Here is a 26,409-nt window from a genome sequence, read left to right on the forward strand (position 1 = left end):
TTACCTGAAAGAGGAAACACAGGGCCCAAGGTACAAAATCAGGAAAACTGGAACAAATTATATTTTCTAACCATGACAAATTGATAAAGATTGAAAGGATATAAATTAGAAAGGAAAACTGGGGCTGAAGAGAGAGTACAGAGATTAAGGTACTTGTTTTTAACATGGTTGATTCTGGTTCTATCTTCAACATCACAAATGATTCACTGAATATTGTTCAGGAGTGATCCCTGAGCACAGAGCAAGAAGTAAACCCTGGGCAAAACCAGGTGTGGCCCAAAAATCAACCTCCTTCCCCTCAAAGAAATTTGGAACATTTTATAAATAAGAGGACAACAAATTTGTGCTTTATGTAAATAACTAATGGAGATTAGAATCACGAATGAGGTATGCAAATATAAGGTTGTACTTTTATAAATTGATGTAGAATCCAGGTGCGAATTAAAGCAAAGAAAATGTGTGTGTGTGTGTGTGTGTGTGTGTGTCTTTCTGTCTGTCTGTCTGGCTGGCTCTCTGGCTGGCTCTCTCTCCCCTTCTCCTCTTTTCTCCTCTCCTCTCCTCTCCCATAATTCTTTAATAAAATCTATTTTTGCTTCATTGTCCTCTCCTGAAATCCTTTTCCACAAGAATAAACAATGAAAATTAAAAAAAAAAAGAAAATGTGTGTGGAAGGATGAATTAAGGACTACACAACATTGTTTTAATAAATATAATGGAAGTTAATAGAATGAAAAGATTCCTTAAATCTCTGATTTTCAGAGTAACTTGGATAAAAGAACTAAAAGATGGAGAAGATAAATAAATCACTGTTAAATATACACAGACACAGAAAGAAACATGCATATCGATGTATATGTGCATATATGTACATATATGTACACAGGTGGGGATGTGAGCATGTGCATGATAATGAGTAGAGCAAGAAAGAAAATAGTTTGATTTTAGGTTAAGGACATGGTGCATATTTGCAAAGAAAATCTTAACCCAAACTATCAAGGTATCATAAATGCATCCAACCTCTAACACAACTCTGTATAAATAAACAAGAAAAAAGTCAGAAATATAGAATTAGCCTGTCATTATGATATATAAATTATACTGTAGAGAAGTACCTGTGAGCTCAGTGAAAATAAAGATGTCTTTCAGCAGAAAAACTGGGTTATAGCTATTAATTCATGGATGATTTACTGGTTGGTTTATCTAGGTGAAGTAGCATTCTATACCTAATGGAAAGACACAAGAAATGATGGTTGAAGATGGGTTGATGGAAGTTTTATGTAAATAATAGAAGGTATGAATGACAAATATCATATGGTATCTTTGAAAAAAAGGAAAGGTAGCCAGCTTTCAGTAACTCTTGTGTTCTATGTGCTTGGCATTTCTTTACACATTCATTTCATAAACTCAAAATGATCCTTCCTTTCCATAGATGAGAGAACTGAAGTTTGTGAGTATTTGTCTTACTACAGCAGAAGTCAAGTTAAGCCCACAAAGTTAACCATGTATCTGAGGCATTTTCATGGTTCCTATTTGCTCAATAATAGTGAACCATCAGTGTAAATAGGAACCAGTGACTTAAAACAAAATATCTATTTTGCGTGCTCTCTCATGAGTTTGCATCCCTATGGTACATTTCTCACTTTTGAGAGAAAATGAAGATGTATTTAAAATTTGAAATAAAATACATGTATCAATGATAAAATACAGCTTCTTAAGCACCACTTCATTAGAAACGTAACTATTTCCTTAAAAAAATTGCCAGGATTAAATAAGGTAGCTAATATCAAGAACCAAGTAGAGTGTTAGAAGATGGATATTGTCATTACATAATCTGTGATCTCATACTCTTACTTTCCCTTTTCTCCTAAATATGCTTCTCCCATCTCCACTCCTCTCTTCTTTTCTCTCTACTTCATTCCTCCTCATTTCTCTCCTCTCTCCCCCCATCTTCTCTTATCTTCCACTATCTTTCCTTCCCCTCCTGTCTCCAATCCTCTCCTGTCCTCTCCTTTTTCATCTCTATACCCCTCTTTTTTTTCTTTCCTCCCTTTTTCTTCTCTCATACATGCATGCACAAATTCAACTTTTCTTTTAAAAGAAAAATTGGCAGGCGACAGGTGGCACACCTGCATACCTGGTCAGAGGCATACAAGTAAATTCCCCACTCACTGTCCTATCACTCTTCCATCTGTGTAGGACACTAATATAGCCAATTCTCAGCATTGCTTTCTGTTCCAAAGATCAATTCTTGGGTCTTGTTGCTTCATTTGTTTTCTGGAGGAAAAATGCCCAGTCATCCAGATCTATAACTCCATGACAAGTTTACAGGTTGCTTTTTCTCCTGTATAGAAGAGAATAAAAGTTAAGGAGGAAAGTTTTTGATAGAAGTTCTCAATGATAATAACAAAAGGAATAAAGAAATATAAACTGGAAATATCTTGGCATTTGGAATGCACGGAAGTCTTTGACTCTTGTGGGGAGAGTATACTCAAGAAAATTTCTTCCTTACCTGATAACAAAAAACAGAAGTAGAATTTTATGTTTCTTGAATATCTAACCATAAAAATCTAGGTAACAAGTAATAAGACTAGAGATGATCCTTCTATCTGATAAGTCATTTACAAAGGATTGAAATAGTTTATGTGTGCTAACAAGCCTGTAAAATGTATCTAAAAATTAAGGGAAGAATTATAAATAAATTGCCAGTCTACTTTCAATAAAATAAAGTGTTTGTATAAAGATACAGATATGCAATAAGATATCTCATGCCTGTATTCTTTCCTTGCAAAGTTGGATGTGAATAATTATTTTCACATCCTTTTCATTTGCAAAGAAAACTATTTCCCAGAGATCATAGTGATAATTATATGGCATTATCTTAAAGAAAAAAATATAATATAATTAAAAACATGACAGGGTCTGGAGCAATAGTATCGTAGGTAGGGCTCTTGCCTTAGATGTGGTCACCCTGGGTTAAATCCCTGGCATCACAAATGGATTCCTGAGCCCTTTCAGAAGTTATCTCTGAACACAGAGCCAGCAGTAAGCTTTGAAAACCTCTAGTTGTTGTTCTGATCTTCATCTCCCTGCCACAGAGGTGGGGTGGGGTGGAGGGGACGAGGTGGGGGTGGCGGGAGGGATGCTGGGACCATTAGTGGTGGAAAATGAACACTGGTGGAGGGATGGGTACTTGATCATTTCGTGACTGAAAGGCAACATGAAAGTTTATAAGTCTGTAACTGTACCTCAGGGTAATTCACTAATAATAATTTTTAAAAAAGAAAAAAAAGGAAAACTGTGCGGGCTGGAGAGATGGTACAGCGGGTAGGGCATTTGCCTTGCACACTGCTGACCTAGGTTTGATTCCTTGCATCCCATATGGTCCCTGTACACCACCAGGAGTAATTTCTGAGTCCAGAGCCAGGAGTAATTCCTTTGCATCGCCAGGTGTGACCCAGAAAGAAAAACAAAACAAAACAAAACAAAACAACTCTGGGTGTGGCCCGAAAGCAAAATGAAAAATAATTAAAACAAACTATTTAAAGTCATACCAAATACATTTATTAAAAATACATAGCTCGGGGCCGGAGCAATAGCACAGCCGGTGTTTGCCTTGCATGCGGTCGACCCGGGTTAGATCCCCGGCATCCCATATGGTCCCCCAAGCACTGCCAGGAGTAATTCCTGAGTGCAAACCCAGGAGTAACCCCTGAGCATTGCTGGGTGTGACCCAAAAAGCAAAAAAAATAATACATTGCTCAATGCTGGAGAGATAGAACAATGGGTAAGGCTCAAGGCTTGCACGGTGCCAACCCAGATTCAACCCCAAGCTGGGTCAGAGGTGATCTCTCAGAGCAGAGCCATTGGTAATCCCTGAGCATCACCGGGTATGACCAAAACAACAGCAACAAAAAAACTAAAATTAAAATACATTGCTCAGCAAATAGGTATTTAACAATCACAGTATCACTGTTGTCCCGTTGCTCATCAATTTGCTAGAGCGGGCACCAGTAATGTGTCCATTGTGCAACTTGTTGTTACTGTTTTTGGCATATCAAATACACCACGGGTAGCTTGCCAGGTTCTCCCGTGCGGCTAGGCTCTCTGAGAGGGAGGGAGGAATCAAACCTGGGTCAGCCGTGTGCAAAGCAAACACCCTACCCACTGTGCTATCGCTACAGCCCATTTAACAATACAGTGAAATATTATTTGTTTGTATTATAGAGACAAATAATATAAAAAATAAGATTTTTTAAAAAGTAATGGATCTATGCTTAGTATTTAAACAGAAATAACATTTGTTTGAACAGATCAGACTGCATCTGAGCCTCTCACTTTTTATTAAGCTCTCAATCTAATCAGTTCAGTTGAAAAACATGTGAGTCTAGTGTAGAACTTTTCTCCCTTTAATGGGTACTGAAAATTATAGAAACTAAGTTACAGATGAAGTTAAAGAGAAATGCAATTACCAAAGGGTTTATAAGAAAAATAGACTCAAATCTATGATTTAAGAAAGTAGAAAATCTAGAAAATAAATCTCAGATGACATTTAAGAAATGTTTTCTAAATTTATTGCTCTAATATTATTCAAATGAACTAAAGAAAACTAAACATTACAAATGAATGCAGTAACCAAATATCAAAAACTAGTTTAGTCTTTCTCAGCTTTCTTGATTTTTGAGTACAATATCTTCTAAGTTGTTTTTAGCAGTAATCTACAATTATGAATATAATTATATAATTATTTTCTTATCTGTGAGATTTAATAAGCCAATAATTTTCTTAGTATAATTTTATCTAAGAGTACTTATTATTGCAAATGTGGGTCATTGTGGAGAAGAAATTAGTCATATACTATTTATTCCAACATATCATTGCTTTGCTATTGCCCTATCTTTCATATAACTATAACTACTGTTTTTCTGGATATGTCATCATCTGCAGTAACATGGCTTAATTTTTCTTTTATATTTCAATTTAGGATATTAAGCCTATTCTCTTAAAAATGTGAAAAATTAAATAAAGTGCTTAAAATAGAAACATGTAAAATAGAAACATGTAAATTGTCATCAGAATATAAAAAGTTAATTCATTTCTGTTTACATAAAAATACTATTTGTCTTTCCATTATTTATATTCTAGATATGGTGTCTGCCCTTAAAGGCTACAGTACAAAACCTTTACTTTGAAATGTACTACACTGAATGAAATTTAAAATCTTTATGTATCATCATAAAATGTTAGTGTTGTGTATTACTAAGGGTCAGAGAACATAAAGAAAACAAACACATGTGATTTCTACAAACCTCAGTCTGTGAACTGAGGAACAAGGTGCCATCATCTTATCTTCAAGATTTATGTTGCAAAAAAAGTGTTTTTAGAGATGAAAAATATTCAAGTGGTGCTCATTTTATATCTTGGAAATGGTGGTAAAACATTTCATGTCACCTCTTAAATATCCTAAGTTACACTCATGGGTTGGTATCAAGGAAAAAGAAAGAGATGACCCTACAATTTTTATTACATCAAAGAGTCTATATGTTATTTTGTAATGTTTTTGATAGTAGAAGTTTCTAGAAGAGAGTTTGTGATGCATTCATTGTATAATGTTTGCCAACAGGTGTTCTGGAGTGGGAGAGAATGGGTTCAAATCCTGATAATACTTGTCCAGCAGTTATAACTTACTCAGCAAATTATTTTGCTTCCTAATGCTTCAACTTCTGCATGTTTTAGGTGGGGATGATCACAGTCCCTATTTTACTAAGCTGTTGTATGAATATAGAACTACATGTTTATATTTCTTTTTTATTTACATAAGTATTTTTTAATTTGTGTTGAGTGTGAGATACAGTTACAAGCTTTCATGTTTGAGTTACAAGCATACAGTGATCAAACACCCATCCCTCCACCAGTGCACATTCCCCACCACCAATCTTCTCAGTATACCCCCCCTTTCCCACTCTCCCCCTGCCTCCATGGCAGACAGTTTCCCCTATACTCTCTCTCTCTCTACTTTTGGACATTATGGTTTGCGATACAGATACTAAGAGGTTATCATGTTTGGTCCTTTACCTACTTTCAGCACACATCTCCCATCCTGACCAATCCCTCCAAACATCATTTTCTTAGTGATCCCTTCTCTATTCCAGCTGCCTTCTCCCCCACCTTATGCGTCAGTCTTTAACCGATGGAGCAATCTTCCTGGCCCTTGTGTCTATTGTCCTTGGGGGTCAGTCTCATGTTATGTTATTTTATAGTCCCATAAATGAGTACAGTCCTTATATTTTTTAAACAGTACCTGATAAAAACTTAAGCACTGTGTGTCACTGTAACTCTCCTTGAAAATGCTTTGCAAAAGAATTTATAAATTACCACTATCTTAATTAAATTTTTTTTTGCTTTTTGGGTCACACCTGGTGATGCACAGGTCTGCACTCGCTCTGCACTCAGGAATCACCCCCGGCGGTGCTCAGGGGACCATATGGGATACTAGGAATCGAACCCGGTCGGCCGCATGCAAGGCAAATGCCCTACCCGCTGTGCTATTGCTCCAGCCACTGAAAAACATTTTTGTGGTAGCACAGAACATATATGAGACCAGAATATTTGTATATCCAATATATGAAACTAAGATATATGTTACATGAGCTCTGAATGACCCCAGGTCATCCATGCCCAGAGCAAGCTTCCTGGTTTCTCCTTAAAAGAAACAAAAAAATTAAAGTCGTGTAAGTAGTTGTGATGAAAAATACAAAACATTTATGTATAGTGTTAGATGGTAGGGCTGGAGCGGTAGCACAGTGGGTAGGGCATTTGTCTTGCACATGGCCGACTGGGGTTTGATTCCTTCATCCCTCTCGGAGAGCCTGTTAAGAAACCGAGAATATCTCGCCCACAAGGGAGAACCTGGCAAGCTACCTGTGGCATATTTGATATGCCAAAAATAGTAACAACAAGTGTCACAATGGAGACTTTACTGATGCCCACTCGAACAAATCCATGAGCAATGGGATGACAGTTACAGTGAGCTCTGCATGAAAATATTACTCTCCAAGTATTAACACACTGTAAATATGAGCAATATGCCACTAACATGCAAACTTCATTATTTTTGTTTTTCAGGATCAATTTTCCTGTGAGTAATAAATATTTCTATATATTACTATATATAATTTCTTTTATTTGCATATTTTGCCTACGTTAGCCTACTTCTCCCTTTGGGAGAAACTGGCAAGCTTCTGAGAGTTTCCTGCCCACATGGGACAGCCTTGCAAGCTTCCCATGGTGTATTCATACGCAAAATCCAGTAACAAGCTGGATCTCATTCCCCTGACCCTGAAGAGCCCCCAGTGCAACATCCTTAGGAGGGCCTAGTCAAGATAGACTTCTAAGATCTCAGGGAAAGGACGAAATGAGATGTTACTGAACCCGCCCGAGAAATCGGTGATTAACGGGATTTTGTGATTTGTGATTCATGATTTGTGACAGTTTTTCTCTTCCATGTGAACTTTTATTTTTTAATTTTTATTTTTTACTATTTTGCTTTTTGGGTTACACCCAGCAATGCACCGAGGTTACTTCTGGATCATGCACTCAGGAATTAACCCTGGCAGTGCTCGGGAGACCATGTGGAATGCTGGGAATCTAACCCTGGTCAGCTTTGTGCAAGGCAAACCCCTATCTGCTGTGCTATTGCTCCAGCACCTATTTTAAAATTTTTATTTGGGGCCACACCCAGCTATGTTCACGGCTACTCTTGGCTCTGCACTCAAGAGTCATTCCTGGCAAACCATATGGAATGCTGGGGATGAACCCATATAGAATGCTGAGGAGTAAGACAAGCACTCTACCCACTGTACTACTACGGTTCTAGCACAGTTAGAAACATTTTTTAATGGAAAATCTTGATTATTTGTGTGTAAGTCTGTTTTGCTTATCAGAAACAGGGGTGGAGTAATAGGGGAATAGTGTGAAGGGTTTGGGTTTGTTTTTCGTTCTGTTATCTTTTGTTGTATTGTGGTGGCAGGGATCAAATGCAGGGTACTACAAATACAAAATAACCACTTTTCAGGTGAGCTATATCCCCAGCTAATAAGGCACATAGCTAATAAGGAATTACTCTGGGCAAAGTGGTTAGAGATGCACATGTGACTCAACAGGAGCCAGTGAGTTGTGATGATTTTGTCTAGGCATTTATTCTTACAGAATTTATATCTGAAGCGTTGGGAAATGAGAGTTGCTAAGCATCTTTCAATAGGGTCAATGTCTATGGTAGTCTCAATAATCTCTAATCTTATGACCTACTTTTATATTTCTATTCAGACTAGAAGTTAGAGACAAGGAATGGAGAATAACTAGATACTGATAACATCATTTGAGCTCCTGAATCATTCCCAGCCTAAAGTTAACCATAGACAATAAAACTTGAGCTTGTGAACTCCCTCTTTCCTGCCACCAGTCTTATTTCTTCTTTCCTCTCTCTTCCTTTCTTCATTGCCCCCTTCCCCCATCCTTCTATTCCTCTTTCATTTAAGTTTATGACAGTTTCTGTGCCTTATTATCAAAAGAAACCTGTTGAGAATGTATCCTGGGTTTGAGTTCAAATCCTACTAATATGCTATCAAGTCTCCTAACCTTTTTGTACTTCCTTTCATCACTGTGCAAACAAGTTGCTAATTTTGAGATCTCACTGACTTTCCGGTTTGTTTTTCTGGTTTTGATTTTTCTTGAGGGGGCTGGGAGGGGGCGTGCTCTGCACACCCAGTGGTGCTCAGGAGTCAGTCCTGACCCTACCCTCCACCCTCAGGGAGAGCCCTCCTGGCAGGCAGGCTATGTATGGGGTGTTGGGGATGATCAAACCAGGGTTGAGCCGCGTGCAAGGCAAGCGCCTTACCTCTGTACTATCTCTCCAGTCCACTTTCTGGTTGTTTCGTTTTTCAGTTAGTTGAATCAGAGACAGAATAAGATGGTTGTCTCACCAGATAAATTTTATTTCTAGAGAAAGTTAACTTGGATGGCACAAGTGACCCATTTTTTTGAATTATCAAGGCATTTTATTGAATATCAAATGCTCTTGGACTATGGCTAATTAAAAGTACATAAAACTTATATTCATATTATTGTTTTATGAGCTTTTTATTTCACTATTTATATTGCTTCTATTTATAACTCGAATTATTTATATTGATTCTATAATTCACCTTGAAACCAAAAGGCACCAACTTAAATATGTTCATTTAAACACTAATAATCAAAATTAACATTCTGAATGCTTGGTTCTAAAAATGCCTGTAGATGATCAGAGGTCCATTACTGAAAGCTTTGGCCTGCTTCCTAAACGTCTGCATGAATGCTGGAGGGTCTCTCTGTACTTCATCCGCCCTCTAGTGGCAGTAATAATTATGCCATTTTGTAGTCCCCACACAGGAAATGCCTGTTCTTACTTCAGTTACCAGAATCCTTTGACAGGAAGTTAGGTGTGGTCTTTGAAGGAGAATTTAAAAAAAAAAAAAATTAAAAAAAAAAGAAGAAGAAGAGAAAAAGAAAAAAAGCCTTATGGAATTTTAACTGCAGTCTTCTTGGTATCAGCTTGTCAATTCCAAACTCTTGATGTGAAAGATTCTGCAGGGGTAATGTTTTGTTATTCTTCTCATGCTTATTCTCTGTCATGCTTCTCTACCTTTACAGTAGAATCCTTGGGGGAATCTGCAGAGGACCACTTGCAGCTTCATTTTGAAGCTGCTGCTGCATGTTTTTGCATGTCTCTTCTACTAGAAAATATAAGAATGCCAGTTACCTCCCTGGAGTGTGCCAGGACCATCTTCATGCCTATGCCTGTCTCTCTATGCGTAAGGGTCTCTGGGGATGGTCAGGATAATGAGGGATGTCTAAGGGGCACTGTGATGGATAGGACAATCTGCCAGCTGGTGGCTGCAAGGTCTTAGTCTACTTCCAAGAAATTATGGGAACAGTGCAATAGTTGATGTTATTTTGGATTTCCCTCTGTTTTATCTGGCATATGATGTTGAAATGAATTTGGTATTAATACGTTTTATTCTCAGAGCATTCACTTGATATATTTATATAGCGATTCTTATTCCTGTGGAAGGGGTTAAAATGAATTGATGTTGTAAAGAGAATGGAAAATAGAAAAATAATTTATACAGATGACATTTAGGAGTTAGGATTTTATTGTATCATTTCAAAATGCATAGAAACTCCTAACACTGGCTCAGAAATAACATATGAAGTGACTGATATGCTGTTGAGTTATATATTTTGGCTAAGTTAAAAAAATATTAGTGCAGCATTGAAACTTCATCTGTTATTGCAAAGGCCAACGTAATAGGAGTTTCTTTAAAATGTAAACTGTCTTAAGCTTACTGTTTTTGTCAAGTCCAAATTTGATGTGAAGATTTTTGTAGAATGGGCACTAACTGAAAACCAAAAATCTATCTACAGTATTTTTAAGGTACTGCAAAACGTTCATTTTTAGACTCAGTTCCACTAGCTAGCAGCAGGTTGCTAAGTCAGAGGGTCCAAGCTCCAGACCTCTGACGTGGATGACTTCCTGCCGGATTTGGCAGGGGCCGGATCTCTTCCTGTGCAGCTTCCGAGTAAATCCAAACGCAATCGGGGTATCCCCAGCTCCTTCTCTCTCCTGCTCTCAAGCTGTGTCAACCTGTGTTTTCATAGCTTGGCATTTCAGGATATTCCGAGCGCTTTATCAGGTGCGAGGATTTTGAATACGCTCTTAAGGTAGAATTGTGGGCCAAAGGGAACTTGAAAGAAAAAATGGAGAGACAAATGCAACATTCTCACACTTCCCAGGCACCACAATTTCAGGCAATTACTCATCTCTCGTTTTAGATCCCCGATATATTTTTTTTCAGGATGCTGAAAAGATGGCTGCCAAAATATTCACACAAGTGAAACAGCAAGCATAAACCAGTATCCTCCATTTCTGAGCTCTGAATTGGGGGTTTGCACTTAAAACATTTTGGGAGAAGGAGATTAGATTACCTCATAGACTCTGAATGTGAAAGGTAGATCTCTATGCAAGTAAATTAATGTATCTGTGAAATTCCCTGAATACCATCTGCAGTTTCTTTAATTTCTGAAAGCTTACTTTGCATGTTTTATATCATGTAATTGCCACTGTTGATCCTAATGGCCATTGCTTCCCCCACCCCCACCCCTCTTGTTTCCATAGCACTTTCTTATGCAAGGAGCTAAACAGTGATTAAAGGAGCAGGATGAAAAGATGGCACAGTCAGTGCTGGTACCGCCAGGACCTGACAGCTTCCGCTTCTTTACCAGGGAATCACTTGCTGCTATTGAACAACGAATTGCCGAAGAGAAAGCAAAGAGACCCAAACAAGAGCGCAAAGATGAAGATGATGAAAATGGCCCAAAGCCAAATAGTGACTTGGAAGCAGGAAAATCCCTTCCATTTATCTATGGAGACATACCTCCAGAGATGGTGTCAGAGCCACTGGAGGACCTGGACCCATACTATATCAATAAGAAAGTGAGTTTTTAGTCAAGTTGCCTTTACTTTCTATACTTACCGATTCTGGGCTAATCCCAGTGCTATCTGGTGAAGAATGTTATGTCTCTGTCTCTTCCTCATATATCACTAGGGTCCTGATGGCCATGATCATGTAATGGACCTGTTATGAGAGGTGTGTTCAAGTCGTTAATCTGAGCCTACATTCCCTGGACAGGCAGGGATCAATCTAGAATGTGAAGCACCCCTTATAGTGTGGTCAAGCAAAAAGTGAAAACAAGAAATAGATCTGTAGATAGAAATACAGTTTCACAAGTAGTTGCTAAATCCTGCTTTATGATCTCTAGTTCTGTACAAGGTACTGCTCTCCAGCAAGTTGTATCTTCATACCATAGACTTTGCATTTTCCATGGATGTCCAAAGAAGAAATAATGGCAGGTCACCTGTAAGTGCCCAAAACAAAAGAGTTAGTTAGGAATGTGCCTCATCAGTAAAGCATACATCTTGCTCTATTGTTGGTCCTAAATTTGATCCATAAACACACACACACACACACACACAAACATACCCCTAAAAAAGAGGCTTTAGTGAATGAATTTAAAAATTAGAACTGAACCCTTGAACCTATATTTGATAGGGATTTTGCTAATTTATAAATGTTCTCAACTGATGACTAAAAATTGTTCAGTTCTACAAAAGTAGAGGTGATTTTTTTAAAAGGCTAGAAAGTCCTGAAGTTTTCATAGGAAATTTTTATTATCTTATTGAATTACTAAATTACTCATTTTATGTGTGTATGTGAATTATAAGGTGTTTTAAATATACTGGTATTAGGACTTTATAAAGATACTAGAGGTTTTTTTTTTTTAATCATTGCTACACATCTTTGAAACTTTAATCAAGTCTTCAAATCACTTACAAATTAAGAAAATTTATAGCACTCAACATCTATGAATATGTTATTGACTGCAATTTTTTTGTTATCACATTGTTTATAGGACTATACTTTTAAATAATAGTCTCACTTTTATTTAAACTGTTCTTATTGCATATTTTAAATTCTGTTTGATGTGTTGTGTTTTCTTTTTCAGACATTTATAGTATTGAATAAAGGGAAAGCAATCTCACGATTCAGTGCCACCTCTGCCCTGTACATTTTAACTCCCTTCAACCCTATTAGAAAACTAGCTATTAAGATTTTGGTACATTCATATCCTTTTTTTCAAGGAATCATTTCATATTATTTTGCTCTTTGGCTGAACTATTGAGTTAAAATATCTTAGAAATATTTGTGGTTGGTGATGTTATTTGTTCTTTCTTTTTCTTTTCTTTTACTCAAAAGTTAGCAAAATGCAAAATGGGATCAGAGGTAAGTGAAACACTTTTTATCTTCCAACTTTCTTTTCTCCCTGACATAATCTCTCTTCCTTTTTCCTTTTATGCCTTAGTTCCCTAAGATGCTACAACCAAGAGCCATTCTAACCATATTACCACATTTGCCTTCAAAATGTTTTCAAATTTCTGAGCATCATTCAGTAAACCAAGCTAACACTTTTTACTGCTTTATAATTTGGATAATATATATATACATATAATCTGAATTAAACAATCATATGTTTTGGGGTCTGAAATATACTTCATTCTGGTTTTTATTGGAAAACTTTTGATTTTCACATCATTGGAAAGCTTTGATTTGATTTACAATAGGCATGATTGTATAAATACTAATATTTTAAGTATTTCTTCAAATTCTTTTCTACAGCATTCACATTTGGTCTTCCTTCCTTCCTTCCTTCCTTCCTTCCTTCCTTCCTTCCTTCCTTCCTTCCTTCCTTCCTTCCTTCCTTCCTTCTATATTTCCTTCTATATTTCCTCATACTTTAAGATTCTGGTTTCCTCAGCTGGAGGATGTCCTTTTTGTTGATGGTGGGGTGTGTGCCTAGGAAGATGAGGACTGGTTAAGTTTGCATAAAGGCTTCAGTGGCATGGATAATTCTTGACAGTCTTCAATGAGGCATTGTTGAGTAGAATTCAAGATCCACTTTATCTTCATAATGGAAAACAGGTCACTATCAACAAATTTCCAAAGAATTATGTCTCTCAAAACCAAATGGATTTGTGCTTTAACTGTCAGTTAAAGAGTTAAGAAGTCAGTAGTTTCCACCTGAATTCATGCTCTTTGTCCCTATGTTGCAGTAAAAAAAGTTTGCAGAGTACATATATTGAAGTGAGTTAGTTTTGTTTAAAAGTAGCACTGTAGCACTTTCATCCCGTTGCTCATCGATTTGCTCAAGCGGGCACCAGTAATGTCTCCATTGTGAGACTTGTTGTTACTGTTTTTGGCATATCGAATATACCATGGGTAGCTTGCCAGGCTCTGCTGTGCGGGCAGGATACTCTAGGTAGCTTGCTGGGCTCTCCAAGAGGGATGGAAGAATCAAACCTGGGTCAACCTTGTCCAAGGCAAAGGACCTACCTGCTGTGCTATCACTCCAGTCCTTGTTTAAAAGTATAAGAGACCTGCTCCGTTTCCCACCTAGGCCGGTTCACCCCTCCTTAGGCAACCCGGTGGTCCTCTGCTCCTGGAGGGTCACCATATTGAAGCCGAACTTAGTGCGGACACCCGATCGGCATAGTGCACTACAGCCCAGAACCCCTGGACTCAAGCGATCCAAGAGGGGCTGAAGGGATAGCACTGCAGGTAGGGCATTTGCCTTGCACGCAGGCGACCAAGGTTCGATTCCCAGCATCCCATATGGTCTCCTGAGCACCACCAGGAGTGATTCCTGAGTACAGAGCCAGGAGTAACCCCTGTGCATTGCTGGGTGTGATCCCTCCCCCCAAAAAAAAAGTAATAAATGAAGAAAAGAGATAAATGAAAAATGACAACTTTATTAAAGGAAATAAATATGTAGTGAACTCCAGAATGTGGTGCCATTAAATAAATGAAAGCTATCATGCACACCACCATAAGATACAAGTGATTCCAGAAAGGAAAGCCGATTTCATCCAGTTTCCACACCCCCCTCCCCTCCAACCACCACCACCAAAAAAAAAAAAAAAAAAAAAACTGCTTCATCTTGGTGTGAGGGTTGTTTTGAGGGAGTTGTCAAGGAGCGAGCCTGGGGGATTTTTTTGTTGCCCCCACCTTAAGGCCATCATTCCTGGATGTCAGTTATCTCTTACATGGGTTCTGTTTTTTTGTTTGTTTTTGTCCTGAACTGGCACATTGATACTTCTATTTGGAATTATCTTGTCTTTCCAAACATTCCTTGATTGTGAGTCTTCCTAACAACAACAAAAAAATTGTCAATTTTTTTCTTTTGAAAAAAATTTTTGTTTTTGTCAAGACAAATACTTTTTATGGTTCTCTGAATTTACTACCATGAGTCCCCTGCCTGACTACCTACTTCATATCCTTCCTTCCTTTCTCTTTTTCTTCCTCTCTTCCTTTCTTTCTACCTCTCTCCTCCATTTCTTCCTTTGTAAACTGTTCTTATGTTTTATTCAAGCCATGCATTTGCTACAATAAGATTTCACTAATGGTTTTTTACTTATTTTTTTATTTTTTTAGTCATCCTGAAATTACAAAGTTATTCATTTTGGGTATCAGGCATACAATGTTTCAACACTTCTTCCTTTCCCTCTATGCACTTCTCTCCACCCCGCACCCCCCACCACTATTACTAATATTACCTTCCACCCACCAGGATGCTTCTCTGAGAGGCACATATCTATGACTGTGGTTTACAGTACTGTTGCTGATAGGATTTCATGCATATTTTACCACTTTCTTGCTAAAAGTTTATTATCTATATGCTCATAGATATTCCTATTTTGTTCCTTATTGTGCTGTTCTAAATTATCTACTTCTGAGAAGCAGGAATGATGACATTTTGGTTGTTAGGGTTAATTTGATTTATTCCCAAAATTTAAATAAAGCTATTAGAAGCTTTATTACAGGCCCTCAGGGATATAGCCTGTCAATAGTCTGAAAATCAGCATTAGAAAGTGAAAGGAAGGAAAAATTTGAAAAACTGGGTCTATGCCAGGAAAGAGCATTTATAGGAAGAATATAAGAATCATTATATGAAAATATGTAAAACATATGAATTGTAAAATAAGCTAGAGGTAGGTTCAGGGAAACTGATAGTTAAGCAAAGCTTCAGGGAGAACAACCCTCAGTATTGTTCCTTCTTTAAAGAGTCACCACATTGGAGTCCACAGGGTTGTTAGCCCAGTGTGTGGCATGAAAACTTGAATATAAAAGCCAGAGCAGACCCAGGACATATTTGAATTAGGGAAGGTAGTAATTCAGGAAATCAGGAGGAAGAGTTAGGATAAGAATGCCAGTCATTTCTGGGTAAAAGAACTATAAAATATATCCTGAGACTTGCCAGTCAATTTGGTGTCCAATGTCTTTGTGTGTATTTGGGGTCAGGATGGTGGGGGGGCACACTCACCAGTATATAGTACATACTCCTGACTCTGCACTTAGGGATCACTTTTGGTGGTGCTTGGGGGACCAAATGGGGTCCTAGGGATTGAATTCTAGTGTGCTTCATGCAAATCAACTGCCTCATCCAACTGTACTATTTCTCTGATTCCCCCAATGTCTCACAGATACATGGTATTCTGGAATCCAGATTATTTTTTTTCTTTTTGGGGCACACCTGGCGATGCACAGGGGTTACTCCTGGCTCATACACTCAGGAATCACTCCTGGCAGTGCTCGGAGGACCGTATGGGTTACTGGGAATCGGACTCAGGTCAGCAACGTGCAATGCAAACACCCTACCCACTGTGCTACGGCTCCATCCCTGAAATTTAGAATTTTTAACCTTGTTTATTTCTCTCCCCAACTCTTAAGTTTTGACTAGGCATTGATATATTTCAATTTCCACATACATTTTGTTTTAAGACTAAAATGTGTGTGTGTGAATTTTGTGTCTTTGTTTGGGAGCCATATCTGGGGTGTTCTGGGGCTGCCTCTGGCTCAGGAGTTGCTCCTGGCAGTGTTTGGGGGGACCATATGTTGCTGGTGATCAAACCCAGAGCTCCCATATGCAGAGCATACTCTGCTGTCTTTGAGCCGTCTCCCCTGCTCCCAAGTGTGAATTATCTAAAGCAATATTTCCTCACCTCTGCATTTTAGAAGAACTCAGCTAGACAGGTTTTAAAAAGGAATCTAAGTCCGCACCAGGAATAAAGGTCAAAGTTGAAATCTAGTTCTCTTGAATTTTAATTATTTTGGTGTTGTTGATAATAAATGGTCTCTACCATGATTTTTGGCACTGAGTAAACTATTCCATAAATAAACCAGAATATTTAAAGATAGTTTCACTTCTCATGTGTAAATGCAATTTATATGTAAGATTATGTTGAAAATTCAGACTTAGTTTTATGATCTGTTCATAGTAAAAACTGAGAATGCATTTTGAATAAGCGACTAATATTTTATAGATTATGGATTCAGGTGGAAAACAAAACTTGAAAGTTTTAATAGGTTAGAAAAAAATGAAGGGAGCTTTTTGTTCAAACTTTAATTAGGAGATGGTACATTATTTGAAAATTTCACGGGAATGCTAATCTCTCCTCAAAAAAAAAAGTGGCCTAAGACGTCAAGAAACCTCTGACTCTTAATTTAAGATGATCTGAAAAGAATGACCCTCAGTATTAGAGGATAATGACAATGTTTTAATCAGAGAATCTGGGCCTTGAGGACATAATTTATGTGAGAGGCTCCCTAGAAATCAAGATACCACATGAATTTTAGAAGTTGAACTTCAAATAAAGAAGAAAAACCTAAAGCGCACTGTTGTTAAGTCAGCAGTAATACAACTATGAAGCCCAGGACCAGAGAGATAGCACAGTGGGTAAGGCACTTGCCCTGCATGCTACCAACCTGGGTTTGGTTCCCATCATCCCACATGGTCCCAAGAGCACTGCGAGGAGTTATTCTTTTGTGCAAAACCAGTAGTAAACCTTAAGGTCCACCAGGTGACATCCCCAAATAAAACAGAATAAAAATTGAACTGTGAAGCCATTTAGATAAATCTATCAATATCTGCAAAATGCAACTATTGTCTTTCTTGCAAGTTTACACACTTTTTTCTAATGTAGAGTGTAGATCTATTTCATCTCTATTTGCCTAAATTAAGATATGACATTTCAGATTTATCATTTGGGAATAAAAATATGAGAAAAGAAAAAGTATTGTGCATTAATCTTAGATAATATAGACACATGCTTCAGTATTTTAATAGTATGGGTATGCTTTGCTGGTGATCCTAAAATACATAGATGTATATAATTCTGTGTAGTTACAACTGATTTTCCCAATTATTTTGCTTTTAATCTCCATAAGCGTAAATCCTAGACTCAAATTCTTAACTTATGACTTCAACCATAGTGACTTTTTTAGCAAATTAAAAGTGCTTAGATATGGTTGTGATGCATTTGGGTACAGCAAGATTTCCTTGTGTATTTATCATGTGAGCTTATAAACCAGGACATAACAGTCCTCTATACTAAACTAGTATTTCAACCTAAATTTGATACTCCTATTTACAGAAAACTTACCTACTTATTTCTTAAAGAATGTATGTAATCTTCATTAGTAACAGTTGCACATGAAAATTAGCTTTATTTTGGCAGAATAAGCCATACTTTGCTTACTACATTTTTCTCAGGGTATATTTTGAAAACTGAAAATTGTTCTTGATGAGCTGAGTATTTTGTCTGCATAGCTTAGTTAAAAAGTGGCTTTATTTTCTTGGTAGTAAATAAATTAAAAATAATGCATATTTCAAGTGTCCTCTTAGTTTTAAATGTGCTTCATGTCAGTTTTTATTATTTTAACTCAACACATAACTCACTTTTCTATTATTTTAGCTATTTTATTTTTCCTATTTGTTATTTTATTTCTTCTATAGTTTGTGTCAGTTTTTGTTAATTTAACTTAACACAACTTTTTTTTTCTATTCATGTATTTGCACATTTGCACATATTTTTGCACAATCTATTATGTGACAGATTCTCATGGACATTGAAATATAACATTGAGAAAAACAGCATCATTGTTCTTGTTTTTTACATTTATGTGTGAATTATGTGTTTAGCAGAAGGTACTAGTAAAAATAACCCATATTTTACTAATCTTAAAATAGCTAGTGATTAATATGAACTAATAGTAGTGAGACATGCTACTAGTTAAAAATGAAGCTATGTAAAAAAGAGATGGATAATGAGTTACTGTTTTAGATATAAAATTGTGGCAGGTAAATCCTTTCTGGAAAAGATACCATTTGAGCAAAGACCTCAAACTGTGGGAGAGTAAGCTACATTAACCTGGAATGGGGGAGGAGACAGAGAAGTGTACTAGGAATAGCAAATAAAACAACAGTGAGGATGGAAGTGCAGCTTATGTTCAGCAATTGTCATGAAGACTTGAGTGACTAAAGGGTAAGAAATGCAGAGTACAAGGGCATGATGTCCATCAGAGGAGAGGTTATGAGTCAAATTTTTTGGCTATGGTAAAAACACCTAACTTTCTCTGATTGCATGAGAATTGATTGAAGAATTTTCAGGAGAAGAATGTCATAACCTGACTCATTAAAAGAAAAAAAGTTAAAAGATGGCTCTTACTTTTGCCTGAATAATAGATTGCCTGAAGGGTGGGAGTGGGGGTAGTTTGAAAGCAAAAAGATACTCTGGGAACCAATTGCCATTTTCAAGGAAAAATATGATGGCAACTTGGACTGTGGTGGAAACAAATAATTTAATAAAAGTGATCTTTTTGATGCATTTTGTAGAATAGTTGAATGTTTGCTGAGCAATTAAATGTATTATAAAGGAATGTGCACATTAATAAGGAAGATTTACTTGTTTGCTTAGATCATAAAGTAGATTTGCTGATCACAGAACTTGTCATCCTGTCAGATAATATGGTGGGTAAATTCAAGACCTTGGATTTAACCATGTTATTTTTTACATACATATTAGACATTCAGTGGAGAAGTTGAGAATTTAGTGGAAATCTAAAGCTAGAGCTGAGAAGAGTGTTGGGCTGGAGGTATGGCTGAGAGATTAAAGTACACAGATGGTATTTAAAGTCATGACAAAGACCTGAGACAGAAAGAATCACATATCCTAATGAATAGTTGCCTATCATTTATAAGGATAGGGAAAAAAACCCATATTTTGCAGCATCAAAAAAAATCAGAATGTAAATGTCACCTATGAAATTTACTTATTAGCTAAATGGCTGTGGGCCAAGCTAACTTGATTGGTTTCAATCTCCTATAAGATTACAGCTATAATTAAGCATTACTAATACCATGATATGCAATTTCCTAGCACCATTAGTAAAATTTGGCAAGTATTTAAATAGTAGTTACGGCATTTGCTATCCTTACTAGTAGCTATAATTCTATTGCAACTGTTGCAAAATTAGCAAACAAAAGCGCTCACATTACTAAGTACTCAAAGAATTTCATATAAACTACCATTTTCTTCCAGTTTGATTTTGCTAGCAAAATGTTTATTTAGGATCAGAGTTTGGAGCAGTAAATGAATTAGACACAATGTGGCCAAACTTCTCACTTTTCAGATAAAGTTATTGGAATCCAGGTATGTTAGATCCTTTCTAAGCATCCACTATGTTACTGATAGTGATAAAATTTCAGATCATTGCTCCTGATATATATATTTTTTTGCTTTTTGGGTCACACCCAGCGATGCTCAGGGGTTACTCCTGGCTCTTCACTCAGGAATTACTCCTGGCGGTGCTCAGGGGACCATATGGGATGCTGGGATTTGAACCCGGGTTGGCCACGTGCAAGGCAAACGCCCTACCCGCTGTGCTATCGCTCCAGCCCCCTGCTCCTGATTTTCAGCCTAATGATCTTTGGTTTTCTATTTAATAGAACAGAAACTGATTTCTAAATACCGAGTTATAATGTACTAAGGACATTATCAACATCTCTAACACTAGCGTTTTTAAAAGTTCTCAGTGGGCCCAATTTACTAATAAATTAGATATGAAGTGAGCTTCTGTGGGCCAAGGAGGTAGGACAGCAGTAAAGAACTTGCTTTGCATGTGTGAAATCCTGAGCTCTGTTCCAGGAACTGAGGAGGGGGTTTTGGGTGGGCAGGGAGGAACCAACAACTAAGAAGAACACTTTTTTAGCTCATTTCATAGTTATATGGTAAAAAATTATTGTGATTTTCCATGCAAAGAAATATGTAGGTTTATAGGAAAAGGAATGAGAAGATCTGTGATTTCCGTTTTCTCTGCTTCCAATACCTCAAATCTATCAGGTTGTCATCACATGCTTAGGATATTATTAATAATAACTAAATATTTCAAAAGTCAATAGTGCATATGTGTCATTTAATAAATATTTCTGCTGTCTCAGAACTTTGCGCTTATACAGAAAGAGGGTCTTTCACACTCCATTTTTACAGCAGAAACTAGCAAAACGATCCCTTTCACCAAGCTACTTGAGCTGTGGCCTTATCACATAACAGAATGTGCAGTTATGAAAAATTTGGCAAGCCTGAAAGGGTTCTGATGCACAAAACTCATAAATTAATTAAAAATAAAAGGCAAGATTAGCCCAAGATGTTTCTGACAGTGTTGAACAGTATTGCTTTTATTTTTATTGGATGAAAATTGGAGTGGTAAAAGTTTAAGAAGTCCTATTTATATATCTGAACTTCAGCTTATGTACAGATAAGGTTTATGTAGACTATGGAAAATAGATATTAGAACTAGAAGTTAAAAACTCAAGAACCTGAGTTTGCATTTGAGTATCACATTGCCTCTGAGTACGGCTGGCATGGTCCCACAAGCCCCTAACACTTCTATACTTGAAGATCACTGCATTGCTGGGCTAATTACACTGATGCTGAGTCCCACATACTTGGAAAAACATACGTGTGTGCACCACCCCTCCCCAGCCCACAGCTTAGAAACCCATTCCACCCCACCCCAAATCCATGCACTTCTGCCACTGACCCACATCCTCCAACTTATCAAGAGGTATTCTCTACTTAAAAATATGTTTTTTCTGGCATGGTTTTATTTTGGGGAGAAGTATTCATATTGATGCTCTTTATTTAGAAAATAATGTAAAGTGTATGTTTTTTGTTACTACTTTTACCTATGAGAGTTTCTATATATTTTCAATAGATGGTTTCACTAATGAAAACTGATTTCCTATATATTTTTCCCATACTATGCATTTTTTGGGCTGGGCGTTTGTCTTGCATGCAGCCAGTTGGGGTTCGATTCCTCCACCCTTCTCAGAGAGCCTGGCAAGCTACTGAGAGTATCTTGCCAGCGTGGCAGAGCATGACATGCTACCCGTGGCTTATTAGATATGCCAAAAACAGTAACAAATCTCACAATGTTGACATTACTGGTGCCCGCTCGAGCAAATCAATGAGCAACGAGTTGACAGTGACAATGACAGTGACAGTGACTGAACCATTATTATACACTAAGATAATCTTATATGTCAACTAAGCCTCGAAAACCAATAGTCATTTAATGTGAATAGCATTTGCTTGAGTCTAGCACTACTGTTATGGCATACTAGATAAGTGACTATCTTTCATATATTTTATTAATATTAAATATATTTTGTTTAATGTACATGCATAATTAAATTGTATTAGCATTTTTATGTTTAACTGGTCATAAAACGACTCAAATTATTATATAACATGGGTCTCATATGGTTTCTCATTGCAATCCTCTGCTTATTCTATATTCCTCCTTTTAAAAATATATATAGATTTGCTCTTCAAAATCATCTTCTCACCTGAAAACATAACACTCTTGCTTGTCTCTCTGCTTTTTCCACTCTGGAGAAGCCCATGTTCTCTGTTGAACATGAATTTCCTCTCTCCCCTCATATTTTTTATGTAAGTTTCAATAAATCTATTTAGCTTCACATGTATAAAGAAAAATACATATTTACTTAAATGTTTAAGACATACTTTCATGCTCAATTTTGTTTCATATCAATAAATACATTATAAAATGTCATTGAAAAGGAAAAACAATGATTCTACTTAGTAATAAGTACATTTTAAGAGGATTATGGGTTTCATGAGTGTCCCTCTACACTTACCCCCCAAAAAAGAGGGAATTCAGCAAGCCTTTTGATAGGAGTAATCAATAGATAGGAGGTAGTTAAATAGAGAAGGGAAAAATTAGATCATTTTGAAGTATTTTAGAAAGTTAAATGTCTACCACTCTTGATGAATGATATAAAATTTCTTAGATGGGCACAGGAAAGAGAAAAAAACCTAAGTTCCATTATATAGAGAAGTTTATCATTGTAGGGACAGAAGATAAGGTATGACAGCCTGATGTTATCTCTTCAGTCAGTGAAGTAGCAAACAAAATCACCTATTTGAGGTGGGGCAGGAAGTAAAAAATATAGAGGTTGAAGAAGAGTAGAAGATGTTTGGAATTAATGAGTAAAGACAGAGTGAAGTTGAGAAATACAACCATGTTGAGAATATTTGAGGCAGAGAACAATGTACTTAGAATATGCAGAAAGGTGCTGGTTCCTCAATAGATCTATCAGGCTATCAGATCCAGAGAATTCTCTATATACTAGTAGCATGTCATCTTTCATTTTATCTTTTTGTATGTTATTAGCAATTGGGGACAAATATGTAGTTGTTGTTTTGCAAGTTGTGATTTTGTGTTGTCTAGGATGTAGTGCCCTAGTATGGCTCATCTACATATTTCTTTCATGACTGTTCACGTGGATGCTTTTGAACAAGCTGAGAATTAATTGTGTGCCTATATTGCAGATTACAAGGGAAAAATATCAATTATTTCTCAGAATACTGCCAGTTTTCAATGAAAATAAACTGTTTTGTATATTAATCCATTAATAACTACTTACTATCCAGTTTATTGTACTTAAAAAAATACTGGTTTTGTTATGTTTAAGTATTGTAAAGAGTTATAATAAAAAATAAAGATGGCATATGAATAGCACTTATTTACTTTGGAATTTCTATGATTGTACATATACCTACCATAATATTGTTTTGCACAATTGCAACAGAAACTTTCTTGTGCATTTATTAAATACTACTTAACATTTAATATCATAGATGTCATTTTAATACCTGATTACCAAATGGTAAAGATTTGTTATCCTTTATTTCAATATAAAAAAGAAAAGGATACCATTGACTATTTCTATGAAGGCAAAACAGGGTGTAGGGAAACAAAATAAATGCTGTAAGTAGTTTTGTCTATAATTTAGGAAGTTAGGGAAGCAATTTATTGAACACCTACAATTTGCCAGGCAGAATTAGATGTAGGAGAGCTGACATACTTAAACTAAGTATTAGTTAAAAAAATTAAACTACAAATATTTATCCTGATTCTCATGACAATTATGTAAAAAGGCTCTTTTATTCTCACATTTATAGCAAGATTAACCAAGACTTAAGGAACTTATTAATATGTAATATGGCAACAAGAAGTACAAATGTAGCACTGTTGTAGCATTGTAGCACTGTCATCCCATTTTTCATTGATTTGCTCGAGCGGGCACCAGTAATGTTTCTGTTGTGAGACTTGTTATTACTCTTTTTGGCATATTGAATATGCCACGAGTAGCTTGCCAGGCTCTACCATGCAGGCGGGATACTCTCGGTAGCTTGCCAGGCTTGCCAAGAGAGAAGTACAAATGTAAGGAACAATAATACTAATACTGATGTCTTCACTTATACTCAGTATTTTATAAGCAATTAAATTATTTGATATATTCCACTTAGAATTTTATCAAAGATTTTTCATCAGCATGTCACCTAGTGATAGAGAATTTGGTGACGTGTATTATCTTGTTGAAGTTTTGTGAAGATTTATCTGCATATTAAGTTTATAGTGAAGTTGCTGAACTGAGTTTGTCATTTAAAAATTCAAGTAGAGAAGGATTAACGACATAGTATTGAGGTTAAGATGTCTTCCTTGCACACAGTTTGACCCCATTTTTGCTCTCCGGCACTGCATGTGATTCCCTGACGACTGCCTGTAATGATCCTGAGAACAGAACTAGGAGGAATCCTTGAGCACTGTTGGATACTGCACCAAAACTCAGAATAAATTAATTCAAATTGAAGATGAGAAATAGCTCAGTAAGCATGTCCACGGTCTGGGTGGACATCTCACGGTCATGTCCTAGCACCACATGTTTCCTGAGCAATGCTGGGACTAACCACTGAGCAAGGAACTGGGGGGAGCCATTTAGCACCTCTGGATATGACTCTCCAGTTAGAACCAAAACAAAAACACTGATAAAATTTTACCTATGAACTCACTTGTTTGTATTCAATCTTTTAAATTAAGAAACACACTCAGAATAGTTGATAACTTGACCTGTTAACTTGGACATGGGGCTACTGAATTATAGAAATGGAAAAAGCTCTCAATAATAAATAATAAAGGTATATATGTTATTAATTCCATTGTGACAAAAGTTATTTTGGGGCATGAAAGTGAGATTTTCCATTGATCTTTGTTTTCCTTGACAATATTCTTCTACTTTATTCAATGTGCTCATTATGTGCACTATTCTTACCAACTGTGTATTTATGACCATGAGTAACCCTCCAGATTGGACCAAAAATGTGGAGTAAGTAGAATACATCTTTAAAAAATATCTTCTGATATAATCATGGTTTTGTATTTCAAATTATGTATTTAAGCTCATTGTTTTTAGCAAATCATGATAGCTACTGTAGAGCAGACAAATTTAAGCAATGACATTTATTTCAATCATTCATATACTATAGGAGAGTTTAATAATGTTAATGCATCTTTATTTATACTTGTAACTAGCTTTTTACTTTCAATAATTAAATTGTATTAGCTTTAATATTTATAGCTCATTTAGTTACTCAAATTACTGAGCTGGTAACTGCTGGTTTGCCAACATATATAGAACTTTGATTTTCTTGTGAGTCTCAGACTCTTTTGGTTACTGATAATGATAAAAATTATACCATTGTGGAACCAAAGAGATAGTACAAGGGGTATGGTACTTAACTCTGTATGCCACTGACTCTGATTCAATCCTGGCACATGGTCCCCTGAACATTGCTAAGTGCGGTCCTTGAGGTCACCTATGGACCATAGAATGGCCTGGGGTCTCCAGCACCGCCAGACACACCAGATTATACCTGACAACATAGGGATCTAAACAACACTGCATCCATGGGCTTCATGTTGCACTGAATCCTGGTTGTTGAGAAGTCCAAAGAAAAAATTTTACTAGAGAGTATGTTCCTTATCAGATGACTGTCACCTATGTTTTACTAATATATTAATTTCATGATTTTATGGTGCACACTTAATTAAATGTAAATGCTTTATTTTTGAATGAATACTAATTTTTTAAAATCAAATCAAAAGCCAATGTACTTTAAATAATGTCTTCATATAGATTCATATTATTCAGACAATCAGATAAATTAATGTAGAATGTGCAATATACATGCATTTAATTATAACCAAAGAAAATGTCTTTCAGAATGTGATGTTTCTTTTTCCCTTAAGTGCTTCCTATGCTTTAGTGCTGTCAATGTAGACCTGGAAGAAACACTCTGATTTTTATTTGTTGTTTACCTCTCTTTTAAGATATGTACATATCAATTACATACTAGATATTTAATGTAAATTTGACTATCTTCTCTCAGGTACATCTTTACAGGAATTTATACTTTTGAATCACTTATAAAAATACTTGCAAGGGGTTTTTGTTTAGAAGATTTTACATTTCTACGGGATCCATGGAACTGGCTGGATTTCACAGTCATTACTTTTGCGTAAGTATCACTATACCTTTCTTCCAGGAACAGTA

At 36.4% G+C, this 26,409-nt stretch overlaps 1 protein-coding gene across 3 annotated transcripts in view; it reads left to right on the forward strand.

Moving 5' to 3' along the window:
- LOC101548274 (sodium channel protein type 2 subunit alpha) overlaps positions 1 to 26,409 on the forward strand; it is a 138,178-nt gene that overhangs the window by 31,835 nt on the left and 79,934 nt on the right. Inside the window, exons 1-5 of one of the 3 annotated variants that reach the window (XM_055122887.1) lie at positions 9,453 to 9,629; positions 11,213 to 11,530; positions 12,601 to 12,718; positions 25,092 to 25,182; positions 26,246 to 26,374. In XM_055122887.1, the coding sequence (XP_054978862.1) occupies positions 11,264 to 11,530; positions 12,601 to 12,718; positions 25,092 to 25,182; positions 26,246 to 26,374 (605 nt within the window). In that variant the 5' untranslated portion in view covers positions 9,453 to 9,629; positions 11,213 to 11,263. Of the gene's footprint in view, positions 1 to 9,452; positions 9,630 to 11,212; positions 11,531 to 12,600; positions 12,719 to 25,091; positions 25,183 to 26,245; positions 26,375 to 26,409 lie in introns of those variants that run through there. The other 2 variants (XM_055122886.1, XM_055122888.1) reach the window with 2 other exon arrangements.

Source organism: Sorex araneus, chromosome X (genome assembly GCF_027595985.1).
Source record: "Sorex araneus isolate mSorAra2 chromosome X, mSorAra2.pri, whole genome shotgun sequence".
Lineage (NCBI taxonomy): Eukaryota > Metazoa > Chordata > Mammalia > Eulipotyphla > Soricidae > Sorex > Sorex araneus.